This window comes from Notamacropus eugenii, chromosome 1, assembly GCF_028372415.1.
Source record: "Notamacropus eugenii isolate mMacEug1 chromosome 1, mMacEug1.pri_v2, whole genome shotgun sequence".
Lineage (NCBI taxonomy): Eukaryota > Metazoa > Chordata > Mammalia > Diprotodontia > Macropodidae > Notamacropus > Notamacropus eugenii.
Window position 1 is genome coordinate 11,907,555 of NC_092872.1, and position 20,904 is coordinate 11,928,458.

General features: G+C 36.9%; 1 protein-coding gene across 4 annotated transcripts in view; it reads right to left on the reverse strand.

The window, feature by feature from the left end:
• SETD2 (SET domain containing 2, histone lysine methyltransferase) overlaps positions 1-20,904 on the reverse strand; it is a 142,863-nt gene that overhangs the window by 103,165 nt on the left and 18,794 nt on the right. For 3 of the 4 annotated variants that reach the window (XR_011976980.1, XR_011976981.1, XM_072653422.1), the window contains exon 2: positions 1,306-7,755. Coding sequence is in view for 2 of the 4 variants with exons in the window: in XM_072653422.1 (XP_072509523.1) it covers positions 1,306-5,903 (4,598 nt within the window). In the remaining 2 variants the exon portion in view is untranslated. The remainder of the gene's footprint in view (positions 1-1,305; positions 7,756-20,904) is intronic. The other variant, XM_072653431.1, reaches the window with a different exon arrangement.

The following is a 20,904-nucleotide window of genomic DNA, read 5'->3' on the forward strand; positions in this document are numbered from 1 at the left end:
TGTTCAGGTTGCAAAAGAGAAGACTTAGGAAGACAAGATTTGAATATCTGGAAGACCTCTGTCATATAAGAAAGGAGCAGATTCATTTCATGTCATTCCAACGGGTAAAATTAGGAGCAATGGACTTAAGTTTTAAAAGGGCAGATTTTGACTAGCAAGAACTTGTTAATGAAAAGAAGTACCCAAATGAAGAACAGGGTGCCCTAAGAGCTAATGACCTCTCTTCTCTAGGGGAATTTAAGCAGAAGCTGAATGGTTGCTACAGATGCTGTAGTTCAGATTTTTCACTAAGTGGGGGAAAATTCAACTAAATCAATCTCCTTAGAGATCTCTCATAATTCTTAACATTCCACAACTGATTTTAGAGCTCTAAAAGTCAGCCACTGGCCCATTAAAGATGCTCAAATTACAATAATACTTATTCTTCCATCTGATAGTTTCAATATATCCAGTTCTTCCAAAGAAGGATGAAATTTGTTTCAGATATCTTAAACATATGCCATTCTATTTATTATTTTTGACTCAAAAGATGATATACTTTTGTGAGGCTCCTACTAATCCTATCATGCAACTATCATTGGACACTGCAGAGTTCAACCTTAAAGTCTAAAGGTTATTAATGGACAACAATTAAAATAGAAGATTCTTTTGCATGACATAAAAATTAAGTTACTTTAAAGGAACTTAATGAATCTTTTAAAACTGAGAGGTAGCCATACTGGAAATTTTCAAAACATCTAGAAATGCTTTCATATTCTTGCTAATTTGGATAATTATATACATAACCTATGACTGAATTGAGTTATTTGGTACTATGAATTTTGACTCTTGTCAAATTCTGTCAAGTGACAGAAAAGACAAAAGAATATTATAAAAGTTTCTTTTAAAAAAAATTTTTTTTTAAAGAATTTTGTGAATAATTTCCAAGAATTTTACATACATACTTCATTCAGGAGTTCAATAAAAGAATCTTAGGAAAAAAAAGATTGAACTTATTAAAAAAGACTGAACTGTTCTTAATAAAAAAGTTCCTTCCCTAGTAACTTACACATAAAAAAATAAATGGCACATGCCTAAAATTGACTTCTCACAAAGTAGTTATCTACAAAATTTTAAAATTCCAAAACAAAAATCACCTCCTTTACAAATCAAAACAGGGATGAGTAATTTTTATGCCATGCAATGAAATATAAGGGCCAACCAGACCTCTAGTTGGTCGACTTAAAACAAACCAAAAAAACCTCCCCAACTTTGAGGATGCAAAAATTAGACAAACTGTTATTGAGTACCTGCTGCATTACTTACCTTTCTGTTAAGTATACATTTTCTTCAATAAGGTCAAAATAACAAGGCATTTTCCCCTGCCTGGCACATTCCTTCCAACGCTGTGGGTCCCTGAAGTCATCCATAACACACAGTGGACCAACCAATGCTGTACCTGAGGACATCGTTTCCAACTGCTCTACCTCCACTCTCACTTTTTTCCTGTCCTGCATATCTGAATCACTTTCTGAGTCACTTTCTAATTCCTGCCGTCTTTTCTTTGGAGGCCCTCGATCTTTCACATCCCCTTTTTCCAGGTTTTTTGGAGGGACTTTCTTTTCATTTACAATTGAAAGGTCTTTAATTGAATTGCTACTTATTTCATGTGCCTGCACAGATCCTTTCTCTCTATGAATATGTGCAAGAAGTTTACTAGACTGGCTGGAAAAATGAGGTCTGCGAGGATCATCCCAATTTTCCTCATCTTCTTCTTCATGGTCATTTGTTAAAGAATCTGGTACATGTCCCTGTACTCTATCATACATAATCCCAGGAGGCCTACTGGCCAATCTTGGGTCCCAATAGCCATTGCCTTGCCAGTAATTATGTGTGCTACGGTACTGTTCTGCACTTTGCTGATAATTGTATCCAGTATATATTCCATAGCTGCTATCAGGCTGCTGATAAGTGGTACTGGGTTTTTCTGGTTGGGAGAAGTCCCAACCCAGATTGCCGAGGTCTTCTGCTGAATGGAAACCATCCACTCTAGAGAAGTCCCCTGAAGAAGAAAAATTATCAGAATCTGCTTTCCCCAGTCTACTGTCTGGCCTATTAGGGAAATTATTCTGTTGCCGAGATTTTGTTAGGGCACCTTCAAAACCATCAGAAGAATAAGTTGGTAGCTCTTCTTGCTGCCTCAGGATGGGTTTAGTTATGATCAATGACTCTTTGGATGCAGTTCTTTCTTCTAGATTTTTCAAACCAATCGTATCAGATACAATATCTGCCTGACTTGTACTATCAACCCCATCACTCTGAGGCTGGGCATCTTCTAGCTCAAGGTTCTCCATCTGTTTTCTGCTTGGCTCCACATAAGGAACTTCTGGGCTTTTATCTGTTCCTTTAGAAAGACAGAATTTCTCAGTCTGAGAACAATTTTTGTTCATCATTCCCTCAAATCTTTCTTCATAAGACTTGCTTGATTCTGGTCTGTCATCTTCCCAATTGTCAGAATAGTGTCTATTAACCTGGCTGCTCTGAGATGAGCAAGGACTGGTTTCTTCCATAGGCAAAGTAGAATTCTTTGGCACAACAACAACAGACTGGAGACGGTTCCTTGGAATACTGCTATCATCAGAATCTGTATCCTCTGAATCACTTTCTTCACTTGTGCTCTGTGAAGAATCAGAATAATCTCCATGGAGGGGAGAAACAAACTCTGATGCATTACCACTACTGTCACATTTAGGGGCATGAGAAACACTATCTCCTTCTTCTACAGTTCTAATCATGTTACAAGCTGAAAACAAAGACTCTGAAACACCAGAAATAAACATGTTTCTACTTCCTTCCTGTTTGTTAAATGGCTCATCTGTGGATGCAGCTCTCTCTCTTCCACTGGGAAATGTGACATTTGTTTCCTCTTGTACCTCCTCTGTTTGGAAAGATTTCATAGGCAGTCCACTGTTATGTCTATTCTTCCAGGATACAATTCTTTTTCCTGTTTCAGGATTTATTTGCTGTTCATTCAATTCTATGATTTCTATTCCTGTGTGTTTGAAAAATTCTGTGCTTTGGTTTTGTAGGACAGTATCCAAACCAAGAGGCAAATTCCCTTCAGAGTGTTGTACTACAGATGGATTGTCTACTTTGATTCCTAATGTAAGGCTACACACAGAAGCAACACTTGAACTTCCTACAGGTGAATTTGAGTCACGTGGGTTAACAGATGCTGACTTTACCCTAAAGTTTTGCTCAGATTCTTCAGCTGTAGGCTGTACTGAATGAAGATTCATATAGCTTTTATTGTCACATATTACTGACTGTAATTCTGAATCTTGGTTCGTAAAACTGTTTGGGATAACCTTCATAACTGTAGGTTCAGTATTTTCAGTTTCAAGTTGATACAAACAAGGGCTATTGTCATCTGAAGCATTATAAGAGTCCAAATCTTTGGTTTTACAGTAAGAAACTCTCAAATCAACTGATTCTTTAACTGTTTTAGAATAACCTACAGTTATAACTGGAAAAGACCCAAATTTATCTTGTTGTGAAGGAACCAAAGGGTCCATTTCTTTAAGTGAGCTTTTTAATTCACTATGCTGTACAGAGGAATCATCCAAATTCTTTTCTTTAGACCTGTTTATACTCTGAAACCCATTTGATGGTAATACACATGATTTACTAGATTTTATCAAAGGAGATACCTCTGATCTATTTACACTATCATCTGAAGATGTAAAAATATCCTCAGTTTTAGAGGCACAAAAAGTTGCTAAATCAGATTCCTCCCCAGGAGATCCATTTATATCTAATTCCATGGGACAAGAAGTTCTTAATTGATCGTGTTTCCCTTTAGATAAAGTGTCTAATTCCTTAATACTATCATGGCTATCATTTCCCATAAATTCAGACTTAAAAATAGGAGATTCACCTAGCTTTTTAAAAGTAGGGGAATCATTTAATCGATTAGTTGAGGATGGAGATATAGTTTTATCTCTTTCAGGAATTTTCACAACCATTCTTAATTCATTAGATTTTGAACAAGTAGTCTGTAAATTTAAAGAATGAGAGTGATGTTTAATCTCCTCAGTTGATTCTATACAACAGAAAGAACTTTTAATTTTATCAGGCTTTTGTGTACTTTTCCATGGGACAGACTTATTACGGGAAGCATTACTATCATGCTTAGAATAAGATGAACCCCTCCGAAATCCCACTTCATTAGGGGGAGAGCAACATCTTTTCATTAATTCATTTTCTGAAGTCCTTTTTGATTCTCTTTCTGGTTTTGAGGAATATTTTCCTCTTTTCTCTGCATCCATGTGGAAGGATTCAATTTTGCTGTCCCGATCAGATTTGGAGTAAGTTGATATCCTTGAGTCTCTGTAAAATGAAGAATGAGAAGATGTACGTCTTGAATCACTAGACCTGGAATATATCTTCTTATATTCCTCTTCTGAATCAGAGCTCTCTCTCATCCTATTATCTGTATAAGAACGGGAATACCGTGGCCTCTCTCTATAAGGGGAGCTCCTATGGTATCTTCGTTCAGACTCATAATAGTGTGACCGCTCTGACCGGGAATAAGATGAACTAGTTCTAGATCCTCTCTCAGATCTAGAGCGAGACCTGCTTCGCCTTCTATCTCTCTCTGATCTAGAACGGGAAGACATATAGCGAGAATCTCGCTCTAATTTTGAATAACTAAAATGCCTGTCATCTCTCTCAGTTTTAGATCTTGAAGATTTCCCTAAATCTTCAACTTTTAAGGGAGCTAAGCTCTTTTTTGAATCTCTTTCCTTTTCCACACTTGCTGAATTCTTAAAATCATGTGACCGTTGACTTGAGGAAGTCTGTACAGAATCTTCATCTGATTCTGAACCAAGAAACATGCCTTCAGATTGTGAGAATTTCTTCTTAGAACTTGTTTTTTTAGAACACAGAGAACTCTTTGAACTATCTGGAGTTTCTTCTTCCTTCCCAATATGGGAATCTTCTTTTCGTGGAGATGTATCTGCTTTCTCAGACACATTCTGAGATACTATATCTAATAATTCAGAAGAACATGTATCTTGCTTAGTGTCCAATTCTAAAGATTCTGGTACTACTATATTTAAAGACTCTTTTGAGGCTCTAACTGCTACATCTATTGGTGGGGATTGTAATGATGTCCCCACTGGTACTGATGTTGGTATTTGTGGCAAGGCTGTTGTTACTGATATTGGTGCTGGTGGTGATGGTGTTCTAACTTGTAGGGCTGGGGGTGGTGGAGGGGGGGACTGTGGTGGTGATTCTGCCACTACTGATTCTGTTACTACTGGTGATGGTATTATGGAAAGAGGTGGTGATGCTGCTACTGACGGGACAGCAGTTAGTAGAGGTTTAGATGTAACATGAAGCAAATGTTTCTTAAAATGGATTTTGCCCAATTCCACCTTTGGTTTTGGTGGGGAAGAGTCTTCTGTAATAGCTGAAGTGTCTCCAGGATCCATTTTAATTTTGGGAACAAAATCTGCTTGAAGGGGAACAGCTGGGGAGTTTGGAGTGTCATTTTGCTTATCATTTCCAAGTGCAGTTAGAAACCTGTTTTGCAAAGTTTTCTTTGTAAGGCTGAAGCTGAATGAAACCTTCTGTCGCCCTTGCTCCTCCAGGTTCACCTTTGTCTTGGTGCCTTTAGGCAGAAATCGACTAGATGCAACACCTTTGAACATTGGACCTTTGATGAAACCCATTTTCTGCACATTTTCAATCTTTCCCTGTATTGAACAAAAACAAGTAGTCATTACTACAACAGTTCCTTCAAACTGGGCTGCTTGGTGTGAATTTTCAATGGACGGTGAAAATAAATTCAAAAGCCTCCTACTGTCTGAGAAAATGAATTTCTTACTTGTCCTGGGAATTGTGATCATTATATGCATAAAATTTTTTATAGCATACAATTACAGTTATAAGATCCTGGAAAACTACCACTTAGGAGAACTCTGGAGAGTTGAATAAAAGAGAACATGAGGAAGTAGGTAGAATTGATGAGGGCTCCCTCTAGTGAGGAAACCTGCGAAAGGTTCAACAAGGAGCGAGAGCTTAGATATAGGAAAGAGATGAAGGTGGCTTGGCTGCTGGTTCTAGGAGGGAGTTCTAGGGAATGACAGCGCTACAGATAATAGGTCCAGATGTTAGCATAAGTGAAGAAGCTAAACTTTCTGTTTCCCTTAGAAAATCTGAAAAGGGTGGTGTGCTTTCTCAGAAACATCAGGGCAGAGGGAGAAGCAGAAATCTGTATACCACTGCACAGTAAACACTAGAAGAACCAAGTAGGAGAACAGATCACATGGTCATGGGTTCAGAACTTGAAAGGATTTTAGAGGTTATCTAGTTCAACTCCTTCATTTTACAGATGAGGAAACCAAGGCTCAAAGAAGTTAAGTGACTTGCCCAAGGTTGCACAGGTAGTACATAGCAGAAACAGGATTCAAACCCAAAGGTACAGGTAGGCCAAGTCCTGAGGCATACAGAGAGAAGAAAGGGGTAACAAGCCATAGAGCCATCCCAGATCAAAGTAGCTCCAAGGAACTTGACCAACAGGAGGTTTCCTGCATCTCCCAAACAAACTTCTATTCACTCTAACCTTGAAATTCACCCAAGAATATGTAGCCAAAGTGATGGCATTTCAAAAGTTTTATCACAAATATTCCTCAACTTCTACTTTATTGATAAAAGCAAAAGTTGTGTTAATTCAATTAAAATCCTTTTTTGATTGTGATTACTGCAATTAACATAAAACTATCAAGAACGAAGGCTAATAATATCACAAATCAGAAAGGGGCTACTTTCCTCCTGAGATAAACCATAGCATACACTTCATTGAATCTTAAAGAGAAAATCTAATAGCCTTCACTTTTATAGGGAGGGAAAAACTGAAGTCCAGGAAGGTTCAAAAATTTTCACTGAATGCCATAGCTAGCACTGGCAGCCACAACTACAACCTAGGCTTCCTAAAGGACCCCATCAAATTCTCCTCCCCTAATATTACGGTGGGTCCATTTGTGTACAAATGTAGATACAATCATCTTAAAGACTGCCCCAAATTATGCTAACTAGTAATACAACTCTTGAAAGAAAACATGTGGGGAGAGAAACCATAATAACTTTGGTGCTCCACATCTTTTGTGCTTTTTAACAATCTCACTCAATTTTTGAAGGCCTAATATTTTTCCTTTTTTCCTATTAATGCTTGCACTTGCCTGATCACAAATAAATCTATAAAGACAGAAAGCCCTAGATAGCTTCTGACATTGCTTAATAAGCAGGAATTACAAAGTGCCTTCATACATCAAAGAAAGAATGTAACTATGATATAAACCACCAAAATGAATACTAAGGCTTTGTGAGATAATAAAATGCAGTTTAACTTAAATATGGGATACTTGAGTCTGTTTATTATCCAATTCATTTTTAGTAAAACTATTTTCAGGTAATTATTTTGTATCAATGCAAAGAATTCTGAAATCAGTTTAAAGCTGTGCACTGAAATGTTTTAGTTGAAAAGGACAGAAAAGATTAGAATTCCTCTGACCTAAGCATTACTAAAGATCAAGATAAAACTAGGCAAAATGATCCTTAGTTTATGTTGAATCCATAGTAATTCCTTACAGAATCAAATTTATTTTTGCAGTCTGTATCCAAATCTAATAGGCACTATCATACAAAAGCAAGTCAATCCACAACTCTTAAAAAATTGATTCAACTGTACTCACCTCATTTTCTTCTTCTCTGTTGTAGTCCAGCCAAAAACACATGTAAAAGAAAAGAGAAAAAAAAACCCTGTAAATATCTGAGAATTTTTAGAAATTGAAGAATGCAATACTTACAAGTTTTTTTATTCCCCTTTACCCCAAAACAATAAATGTCTTAGGACTATGTAAGAAAGGTCATTTTAAAATACACAATCTGAATAGAATGTGCCTCTGTTTCAATCACGACGATTTAAAATCTAACATTTCCAATGTTTTGGTGAAACTTTGATGCCATGACAATGTACAGAGGATTATACTTCACAAAATTAAACACATAATATACCAGACCCAATCATCTTATTTAGCCTCTCGCTGAACAGAAATACCAGTCAACAAACCAAATGAAAAAGTCTCTCTTCAATCTAAAACAACTGCATTGGTGAGTATCATGTGTTTTTAATAATATATTGCTGTACCAATCACAAATCTTCATTTACGTATTAAATACACTTTGGCATTAACAATTTTGTTCATTCAATAACCAATTAATAACACTGTGCGAAACAAGAAAATTAGTATACGGTTCCTGCCCTCCAGGAGCTTATAACATATGCTAAGAAAACTGGAAAACTCTTTGGAAGAAACTAGGCATAAACCAACATCTCGCACTGTATATACCAAGATAAGGCCAAAAAGGATAAAAGATTTAGACATAAGGGAGATATGGAAAAATATACCTGTCAGATGTATGAATTAAGGAAGAATTTATGACTAAATAACAGACAGGAGATTATAGGAAGTAAAATAGATAATTTTGCACACATAAAACTAAAGTTTTTCACAAATAAAATAAAGGCAACCAAAATTAGAAGGGAAATAGGAAACTGGGGGGAAATTTTTCCAACAAATTTCTCTCATAAAAGTTTCATTTCTCAAATATATATGGAACTGAGTCAAATTAATAATAATAATAATAAAAGAACTATTATTCAACTGCTAAATTGTGAACAGGCAGTTTTCAAGAAGAAATCAAAGCTATCAATAGTCACATGAAAAAATGTTCTAAATCACTACTGATAAGAAAAATGCAAATTAAGGGGGCGGAGCCAAGATGGCGAAGTAGAAAGACACACATACGGACACTGCCCCCACACAGCCCATAAAACACCTGTAGAGAGGGCCTCTCAATAAATGTTGGAGCAGCAGAAGTGGAGAACAACAGAGTGGAGGAGATTTCCAACCCAGCATGACCTGAAAGACCCACAGGAAATGTCAGTTGCACCAGAGGTGGAGCAGAGCCCTCCGGGGCGGAATCCCCAGTCCCAGCAGCAGAAGGTCCACAGATTCCCTCAACCCACAGGTGCCAAAGGTCAGTGATGGGGTTTATTCAGCTGGACAGGAAGGGAGAAGGGCCTTCACATCAGGCAGGCAGCAGGAGTTCTCAGGGCAGCCCCTACAGCCTGAGACCATAGATGGATTGTAAAAACCCCTGGGGGCATTGAAGAACTGAGTCTTACCTCAGCCCTGTGTAGATGCCCTGAGGCAGCTGGTCTTTGTCTTGCACTGAATGGAGGCCCTGCCCCCAAGCTTGACTGAATCCCACCCCCCCAGTACTAGCTTGGCAGAACTGGAGGTCAGGTACCTGTGGAGAGGAAACGCTGCTAAGATTCTGGGCACAAAAATCCTTTCCTGCGCCCAGACCAGTACACACTTGATTGTGCCACCTTGGAGGAACTGTTATCTTACAGGTCCCCAGAGTATACCCTACTCTTGACAAAGGACCTAGAAGTCAAGTAACTGGTTGGGAAAATGCCCAAAAAAGGGAAAAAAAATAAGACTATAGAAGTTACTTTCTTGGTGAACAGATATCTCCTCCCATCCTTTCTGATGAGGAAGAACAATGCTTACCATCAGGGAAAGACATAAAAGTCAAGGCCTCTGTATCCCAAACATCCAAAATAAATATTCAATGGGCTCAGGCCATGGAAGAGCTCAAAAAGGATTTTGAAAATCAAGTTAGAGAGGTGGAGGAAAAACTGGAAGAGAAATGAGAGAGATGCAAGAAAACCATGAAAAGCAAATCAGCTCCCTGCTAAAGGAGACCCCAAAAAATGCTGAAGAAAATAACACCTTGAAAAACAGGCTAACTCAATTGGCAAAAGAGGTTCAAAAAGCCAATGAGGAGAAGAATGCTTTAAAAAGCAGAATTAACCAAATGGAAAAGGAGGTTCAAAAGCTCACTGAAGAAAATAGTTCTTTCAAAATTAGAATGGAACAGATGGAGGCTAATGACTTTATGAGAAACCAAGAAATCACAAAACAAAACCAAAAGAATGAAAAAATGGAAGAGAATGTGAAATATCTCATTGGAAAAACAACTGACCTGGAAAATAGATTCAGAAGAGACAATTTAAAAATTATGGGACTACCTGAAAGCCATGATCAAAAAAAGAGCCTAGACATCATCTTTCATGAAATTATCAAGGAAAACCACCCTGATATTCTAGAACCAGAGGGCAAACTAAGTATTGAAAGAATCCACTGATCACCTCCTGAAAGAGGTACAAAAAGAGAAACTCCTAGGAACATTGTGGCCAAATTCCAGAGTTCCCAGGTCAAGGAGAAAATATTGCAAGCAGCTAGAAAGAAACAATTCAAGTATTGTGGAAATACAATCACGATAACACAAGATCTAGCAGCTTCTACATTAAGGGATCGAAGGGTGTGGAATATGATATTCCAGAAGTCAAAGGAAGTAGGACTAAAACCAAGAATCACCTACCCAGCAAAACTGAGTATAATACTTCAGGGGAGAAATGCAAATTAAAACAACCCTTTGTACAAAGCAAAAGCAACATTGGAAAGATGATCAATGTGAAATACTTAACTACTCTTATCAAGACAATGACACAAGACAATTCCAAAGGACTCATGATGAAAAATATTATTCACCTCCAGAAAAGAGGTGATAAAACTCTGAATGCAGACTGACGCACACTTTTTTATTTTTAAAATTTTTATTTTATTTTGTGTTTTCTTTCGCAACAGGATTAAAATGGACATATGTTTTCCATGCCTACATAAGTATAATCAAAATCAAACTTCTTATCTTCAAGGGGAAGGGGCAGAAAGGAGGAAGAGAATTTAGAATTCAAGTTTTTAAACTGTTAAAAAACACTTTTATATATGATTGAGAAATATTTAAGAAAATAAAAATAATTTTTTAAAAAGCTTACAATGTAGTTATGTAGGCAAGCCACTGTAAAAAACATTTTATTGCACTAATAATAAGAGAGTATAAAAATCATAATAAACAGCAATGGAAAATTAAAGCAAACCTTTATGAATTTGAAGCATCGGTAACAGACATGTCCATTTCTTTCCTTAAATTCCTTTCCTTAGGTAACCTCATATTATTCCAGTACTATTTCCCCCAGCTAACTGCTCTGTCCTTTTTGGATGGTTCCACCATCCCTTGGCTCCTCCTCTATCTTCTGTCTCTTCTCTTTCTTTATACTCTCTTTCTTTTAGATCTTCATTGTTTCTCTTTTAGATTCTTCATTGATCCTCAATGGCTTCATTTTTATGCTGGTGACTTAAATCACTATCAGGGTTCCAATATTCGTAACTGCTTGCTAAAGATCATCTCTGCTTTTCTGAATACTGAACCTTATATAGGGGCATAAGATCTTGAGTTGACAAGGGTTCTAGCACACTTCCTTTTGATCTATCTTGGCCTAGCCAGTACCCTTGATATCTTGTCTTGATACACCTCTCTCCTGGGTGCTATCAGATTCACATTCCCAACTAACACTTGCACAGAGATGAGGGATGAATTCTGGGAATGGGCCAAATTAACCCCCTGTCAGTGAAATGCATCCCCAGTTTAAATGATCTCTGCACTTCTCTCCAACTGAAAATGTCCAAAGAGCAAGAATTCCTAGTTATTCATCTACCTCAATTCTTAACCACTTTTCAGCCTTTCCCAGAGCCCCTCTTAATGCTAGTATCTTCCTTCTGAAATTATATCAATTGATCCTGTGTATTTCTTGTTTGCACATAATTGTTTGCATATTCTCTCCCGCATTAAACTGTGAGGTCCTGGAGGAAAGAACTGGTTTTTTGCCTATCTTTGTATCCCTAGCACTCAGCATAGTTCCTGATACATACTAGGCACTTAATAAAGGCTGGTTGAGTGACTTAATCTTTTCACAACCCATTTCCCCCCACCTCTGAAGGCCTATGAAACTTAATACATGAACCACGTATTCTGGCACTTCACTCAATATTTGTTGAGCACTGAACAAACTGAAAACCTAAGGTAAGAAAAATACAAAGAATAAAACACAGCACTGACCCCAGGGAGTTTTTAAGTCAAATAAAAAATGTAGCACTAAATCTAATATAATAAAGAAAATTTAAAAGTGAAATAAGCAGTGCAAATTTTGGGGAAGGAAAAAAAGAAAGGCTTCCCAGAGAATGACAATCTTGTAACATTTACTCATTTTATGTGCAGCTGTTTGTCTTGTCAAAGTGAATTTTAAAACAAACTTTTTTAGAGTTAAACAAAATCAATTAAATAAGCCAGTAGTAAAACCCATAGTTTCAAAGTTTAGGTAATAAACAAGAGGAAGTAGAGAGTCTAACAAGAAAACAAATTTGACCTCATTATATATTATTGAAACATGTCAGGAAAAAAAAATCTATGACTGTGAATAGGTACACGATGGCTCTGACTAAGTATACCTTAATTAAAAAAAGAAACAGTTTCAGTAAATATAAGAGAGGGGTGGGGAAGCAGCAGTGCACATTACAACAATACATTCAATCATATAAAGAGAGAAAAAGAACCAGATAGGGGAAGAATAATGAAAAGTATTTGGCTGAAGATCAATGGAGGGAGAAACAGAATTCTTTATCACTGTAGTATACTACAGATCACCTGAACAGAAAGAAGAAATAGATGAGAAGGTTTGGGAAACAGATTACAGGCCTAGCACACAAGTATTACAAAGCAGTGATAGGGATTTCATTTAGTCAGATATTTGGTGGAGCTTTCTCTGCCAAAACCAGAACTAGTTAAGTTGAGGACATTTATCGAGTCCCAATTAGGTGCCAGGAACTATGCTAACTGCTGAGGATATACAGAAAGGTGAGCTCCCTGCCCTCAGGGAGCTTACAGAGTATTGGGGGAGACAATATGCAAACAACTGCATACATACAAGATAAATGGAGATGATTATGGAGGGCAGGCACTAGCATTAAAAAGGATGAGAAAAGGCTTCCAGAAGAAGGCAGTATTTTAGCTGAGAATTGAAGGATTGACAGGAAGAACAAGAAGGCAAAGATAAAGAGTGAAAGCATGGCAGACATGAGGGACGACTTAAATTCCCAGACTTAGGAGAAGGAGTGTCTTGTGTGAGGAACAGCACACAGGCCAGTATCACTGGATGACAATGTACATGGAGGGGAAGGTATGGTATAAGAAGTCTAAAAAATCAGGAAGAGGAAGGAGGTATGAAGGACTTTAAAAGTCAAGGAGTTTTTGGTTTTGTTTTTTAATTCCATCAGGAACCCCTTGAGGAAAGGGGAATGGTCATACCTATTCAAGCACTGGCCTCCTATAGTAGGCCTTTCCCAATCACCCCCAGCTGGTAGCCTTCTCTCCCCAAATCCAATTACCCTGTAATTCTTTAGTATATCAATACAAACAACTTGCCTCACTTGATTTACTACAGGCACACTAAGAGTAAGGACTGTCATATTTCTTTGTATTCCTAGCACCTAACAGTGCTTGTAACATAACAGGTGTTTAAAACAATCTAAATTCTAATTGTTCTATTTCTAAATCTGACCCTATGATCTTGTTTCTACTTTGAAGTTGCCCTTCCCAATCACATACCTACTGTATGCCAGTCTTTCTGTTCTGTTCTGTCTTTATTTAATCATAATTGTTCTGTGGACTTATATTAACATAGATGAATGGACAGGTTGAGTTACTGTCACAACGTTATACGCTGTTATCTGGAGTATCCACCCCAAATATTCACCAGGACTATCTGTGCCCAACCTGTAGTAGAACATTTCGAGCTCATATTGGTCTGGTCATCCACAGTGGGACACAATGAAACTTCACATGGTGATATCATTTGGTTCCTCTTCCAAAACGAAGGCCAACAACCAACCAAATGGAGGTTTAAACACATACATACAACTTACCCACAGAAAAGGAAACAATGGAAAAGTGAAACTTTTCTGTGGTTATAATGTTTCTAGGTAAAGCACAGAAGAGATTAGGTCTGTATGTATTCTCTTCAGAACACATTCTTATTATCTGATAAAACTGTTGCTGAAAATAGCCTCGTTCCTCAAGCAATTTTCAAATTCTTGGTTCCACAAAAAGAAAATTTCCTTCACAAATATTCGACTACAGTGAAATGTTGTAAACTATAATATGTATAAGGCATTCTTAGAAAAGATATACTTCCCACTGGGGAATAATTCCTGAGATAGAATGAAAGTTCATGTCTTAGGAGACACGTAAAAAGTTCTAATGAAAAAAAACATTAAGGAACAAAACCAGTGACAGAGTCAGAAATAGAAGCCAGGCTGCCTAACTCCACTATTCCTTCCCTTTCCCTTACTATTCACCCCCTTCTTTGTCTCATATAAAGAGGTGACAGACCGACTCTTCATTCTCCCTGAGGTCAAGCCTTTAACTAGCAGCCTTGATCCCCACCCTCCTCCTAAGCGGTCTGAAACTCAAGCCACCTCCCACCACCGCCTCCCACTCCTTTTCTGTCATTTGAATACAGAACCATTCAGGTTTGTGGATGGCTGTCAAGTACACAGTAAAAAAAATTCAATACTTTTTAAAAAAACAAATTGTATTTTTTTCTTGGAAATGATAGTTTTAAAGGAAAGGATGACAAAATACTATCAACAAGGCAATGTTAAGAGCCAACCCACTTCTTTCAACTTATAACCAATGAGACAAAAGCAGAGACAAAAGACAGGACCTAACAACCCCCTAGGTTTTACTAACTGGTCAAATGGGGGCCCACAGAGAAGTGACTCACCCTAGTAACACAGGTAAGTAACAGAGCAGATCATCCAACTTCAAATCCAGCACTTTTTCTATTGCATTCGGTTGCCTCTCCTGGATATTATAACTCTGAAGGTGTAAATAAATTTCACAACTTTGTCTTTTGCCAATTTTAAAGTGAATGACAGCATAATGCTAATTTTTCATATACTATATACTTATATTTTTTAAATGAGGTGGATCCAAAGGAAGTATTAAAAATATTTTTTAAAAAATTCCTATCACCTGGCAGTCTAGAAGTCAGGACTCAAACTGGACCAACAAAAGACTTTGAGCTTTATCAAAATTGTAGCTAATATTTGGTATCATTGTCCTACCCTACAGCACAATGTTCTCCAATGATAGACACTTAGTAAATATTTGTTGCATGAATTTATCTGGACCTACTGACTTTTATTCAATTCCCAAACTTTCACCATTAGGTAATACCAATATTATTTGAGTATACGAAGAAGATTAAACAACCTCCTTATCTTTATAGTCTAACATAACAACTCTGTACTCTCCTCAATATTACAAAGAAAGACAAGGGGCCCGAAACAGTAATTCCACAGACAAGCATAACTTGATAACTGGCCATTTAGGTGAATGGGCATGGAGAAGTGGCTTGATTTGACAGGTGCCAAATCCACTGCTTTATGACAAAGCAAAGAAAGCAACTACATACAAAGTAGAAGCATGATGCTTTAGGAACACCAAAAGGGCAAGCTGATATGCATGACAATCTAAAAATCACTACTACGATCAATGCAAAAACCAAACTACACATAGCTGAAAGAGCTCGTCACATTTTTACCTGCATTTGAAAGCACAAAAGACTGATGTCACCTCTGACCTTAAAAAATGACAATCAAATAAAGAATTAGTATGATGAAATAAGAACTACACAGAATCAGAAAAATTATATATAACGTAAATGGAAAGAAACAAAATAATCAAAACTAATTGCTGAAAAATGACCAAGTTCCACCCCAGAGGTGGGAGACCATGAGTAAACAGAGTTTCATATGACATCAGACTTTTAAAACATGTTGGTTGGTTTTATATAACTTTATTTCCTTTCTTTTTTTATTCTTAATTATAAGGATGACAATCTGGAAGTGGTGGAGAGAAATCTGATGAGAAATGTAGGGGATATTAAAAAGTTATCTAAACTTAAACTAACTAATTTAATTTTTTAAAAAAAGAAATGGTATGATTATTCCTTTACCACACCCAAAAAGGCAAACATAGAAGGTCCCTCCCACAATAAAACATGCATAACCCTAAGTTCTAGCAGAACACTGGTATCATTTTCCTCCCCTTCTCCATACTCACTGTTGTCCAGAACACAACTATGGTTTTAGTATACAATTAATTTTTTACTAGAATGTGTGGAAATCTCTGGGCACAAATTATTGCAACAATTTCCTAATTGATATACCTGCTTCAAGTCTTGGCAGTTAAGGTTCAGTGAATAGAGTCCTGGGCCTGGAGTGGGGAAGATGCGAATTCCAATGGGGCCTTAGATTCTTACAGTGTGACCCTGGATGGGTCTCTCCACCTCTGTCTTAGTTTCCTCAACTATAAAATGGAGGTAATAACAGCACTCATCTCACAGGGCTGTTGTGAGGATCACATGAGGCAATATCTATAAAGTGCTTGGCACAATGTCTGGAGCACAGTAGGTACTTAATAAATGCTAATTTCCTTGCCTCCTTCCTTCTCCCTCTTCAATCCATCTCCCTCACAGCTGTAAAAGAGATTTTTCTTAAAGCAAAGGCCTGAACATATAAACTCACTTGTTAAATTCCAAAGGCTTCATAATACCTCTAAGGGCAATTACTAATTCCTTTCTTAAGCACTTAAAGCCCTTCCCAACTTTGCTCCAAATTACTTCTATCATCTTAGACACAATATTTCCTTTCATACACAAGTCTGGTGTGTATACATGTCTGATGTCTGATCAAACAGACCTTCTTGCTGTTCCTCACACCAAAGGATCTTTCTTCTATCTAAGCTTTGAGAATCCCTCATTACCTTCAAAAATCAGCTCAAGCAAGCATTGTCTCTAACTCCTTTCCTGATTTCTATCCAGCTGGTAGTGCTTTCCCCCTTCCTTCCCTCCTACCTAATTATTGTTCTCACAAATTTATTTTGTATATATTTACATACCTACATATTGTCTCCCACAAGAGCACATAAGCTTCTAGAGAGCAGAGGATATATATTTTTTTGTTTTTGACCTATCCTTAATAATTCTCATTAGCAACAAAGAAAGCCGTAGCATAGTATGGTCTGGTCATGTCCACTAACCTTGAGGATCCTTCAAGGCCCTCTTCTTCTTCTCCCTCGATTCTATTTCACATGGTGATCTCATCAGCTCCCATGGATTCAAATCACCATCTCTATGCTGATGATTCTCAAATTCACTTATGCAATCCCAATGGCTCTGCTAACCTCCAATCTCCCATCTCTAACTGCCTATTGGATATCCTGAACTAGTCCTACAAATATCTTAAATTCAATACACTGAAAACCAAATTCACTATCTCTCCCCCAAACCTTCTGCTATTCCTAACTTCCCTGTTGCTATTAAGGGTCACTTTCCAACTGCCACCACCTTTGTTCAGGCTCTCATCTGGGTTACAACAATAGTCTGCTAGTTGGTTAGCCTATCACAAGTATATATGTGTATGTGTACACACACACACAGACACACACAGATACACAGACACAGACACACACACACCCCTCCGTTGATTATCTCTAATTTATCCTGTATATATCTTGTTTGTGCATAACTGTCTGCATATTATCTTCCCAATTAGACTGTAAGCACCTTAAGAACAGGTAGTGTCTTCTGACTTTCTTTGTATTCTCACAACTTGGCACAGTGCCTGGTACATAGGGAGGCACTTAATGTTTATTAACCAACTGATTATATTAAAAACCATCCCATTTAACAGCTCTTATTGGCTGAAGGGATTCCATACTGAGCTTCCAAACATATTTAATGAAATTAATTTGCCATGTAAAACCCAATTTTCTCAGATATCATCACATGGACCACGAAAGGCAACATGCTAGTGAAAAACTCCCATTCTGAATTCAGGAAGACCCAATTTTGAATCAAGTTCTCAGTCATTAGTTTTGTCAGACCTTGAGCAAGTCATAGTCTGTTTTCCTTAAGTGTGGAAAGGATAGTAAGTAATGTTTCCCACACAGGCTCATTATAAAGATCAAATAAGATTATATCTATAAGATAACTGTAAAACAGAGTACAAATATGAATAATTTTTCCTACTACTGTCACCAAAATTGTTATCTGGTATCATAAACAAAAAAATACCAATAAGTTTACTATCTTTCTTACAACACTGTGGAGATGGGTACTTGAAGTATAATTACATCCATTTTGAGATGAGGAAACAGACTCAGAAAGATTGCATTAGCAAAGTTGCACCAAAACTAGTATTCAATCAAGTCCTTTCAAACCTAAGTCATGCCATATGCTCCTACCATACTGCCCATATTGCCTGACTACCAAACCAAACATTGGTTTACGATTCTTGCTAGATTCTAATAACCATGCCCTTAAAGAATCACAGCTCTGGATTTATGATGATGCCATTCTTCCACATGTAGTGGTTAGGACCTAGCTACTTTACAATGCCTACTCTCAGTCAACATTACCAGAAACCAATTCAATTCAAACATTTCTTAAAGCCAGAGGACATACAGGGGCAAAAAAGGGGGATATATGTTATAATATGCAGTTGGCCAAGTAACAACTAGAACCTGAAATCAAACTAGAATCGTAAAAATAATTCATAAAAAGCTATTGCTTTTATTTCATTACTTTGAAAGAGAAAGGTAAGAAAGTAGACAGAAATACACACCAGTCTACAAAAATAGATATAAGGAAACAATGCACATGGAAATATTCAAATAATTTCCAAATATAACATTTTTAACCATCAGTTTTTTTCCACTGTAACTGAGATTTCAACTATTCTTAGTCTTAACTTTTTTTGTGTCATGAACCTCTTTGGGAATTGGATGAAATACGTGGACCCCTTTTCAAATTATTTTCTTTAATTCATAATTGAAGGAAAAGCTAAATTTCTATTAGAGGTTAGTGAAAATAAGGATGTAATTTTTTCCCCCATCCAAGTTCTTAGACTCCTTGAAATCTATTTATGGATCTGTAGATTCCAGATTAAGAACTCCTAAACTATATGAAAGCAAATTTTACATGATATATACATACATATATATATATCCACACACGGATATAAACATATATAAATCTATGCATGTATGTAGATATTCTCTAGAAAAAATACTGATTCAATGTTCCTCAGAGTGAACAGTTGCAGAGTGAAGGGAGCAGAGTCAAGAGAACAATTTGTAAAACGATATTATAAAGACAATTTTGAAAGATCACATGGTGTCTGAATATAGATTGAAACGTACTTTTTTTTTTACTTTTTCTTGAGGTTGTTTTTTTGGGGAGGGAGGGTACATGTTTTCTCTCACAACATAACTATTATGGAAATGTTTTGCATGACTACACATGCATACATAACCTATATCAAATTGCTTGCCTTCTCAATGAGAAGGGAGGGGAGAGAATGTGAAACTCAAAGTTTTAAAAACAAATGTTGTTTTAACATGTAACTGGGGAAAAAATAAAAATACTAAATAAAAATTATCTTTGTATTTTGAAAAAAAAAAAAAGAATTCTGATCAATACAGGGCATTAACAACTGCAGGGCACCAATGACGATGATGGTCTCAAGATGCAAAATGACAATTTTATTTTGGGATATGACCAAGGTGAGAACTTGTTTTGTCTGGCTAGACATACTTGTTATGTGAGTTTTCTTTTTTCTTTCTTTTTCAATAGGGAAGAGAGGCGGGAAAGAAAAAAATTTTCAATTAAAAAAAGAACGACGACAAAAAGTGAAAATGGAACAGAACTACAGAAACCAAATGCTATGTAAATTATTGTAGTAGTCAAAGACTAGTTTCTAAAAGCTCTGTCACACTCTGACATAAAACCTTCCACAGACTGGCTCCAACCATCCTTTCCAGTCTCATCAAACCATTATACCCCTTTACACCATCTATAATCCAGTGAAATCTGGTTTCCTTGTCGTTCCTCCCACATGGAATGCTGTCTACCTCTACATCTTGGCATAAGCTGTTCCCCTCTGAAGGCACTCCCTTCTCACCTTTTAGACTTTCTATTAGTCTTCCTTTAAGGCTTAGTGCAAGTACTATCTTCTGTTTGAAGCCTTTCCTGATTCTCCTAGCTGTTAGTAACCTCTCTTCATCACCTTTTACCTATTTAGCACTCTCACTCTCTCCAAACACACACGTATTTAAAAATTTTTGTCTCCCCCAAAAGAATATAACATACTTCAAGATAGCAAGTGTTTCACTTGTCCCCCCAGCCCCAAGGCAGGCACTTGATTGCTTGTTGAGGAAATGGCAAAGATGGAAGAGTAAATGGAAGCAAAATAGCCCAAGTAAGGCCATACAACTACTCCAACAAAAGTCAAGGAAAATTACCGGACCAAGGAGCAAATAAGAAATCCACAGTGAGTCACTTTTCCAGCCTTAGAAATGATTATTACTAATAATCAATGATTTGGGAGGATTTAGAGTTCTCCCTTTTTCTAAAGTCCTCATTTTGAAGCTCTGCCTCTGAAGGACAGGACTTGATGATAGTTATTTATATCCTACCCAACCTTCTAAGGAATTTAATGTAAGGTGAAAGTCCTGGCCCATTATGTTCTGCCCAGGCTTCAGTAGGGGGTATAAATTCTTTGATTAGATTGTCCAAGGGTGGGCAATTTAAAAGTAAATGACATAATCAAAGTTCCATCCTCTACCCCTTCATTAGAATAGGTCTACATCTCATTGTAATATTCATTCTCTCTCATTACGTGTTAACCAGAGTAGATTGTTACCTTTGAACACCAATTCTTCCAAGAGCATATAAACTGTGAGTCCGGTGCCATGATGGTCTTTGGCATTCAAGAGTGTCACTAATCCTTTTATTAATAAAATGATCATTAAGAAAATCATTAA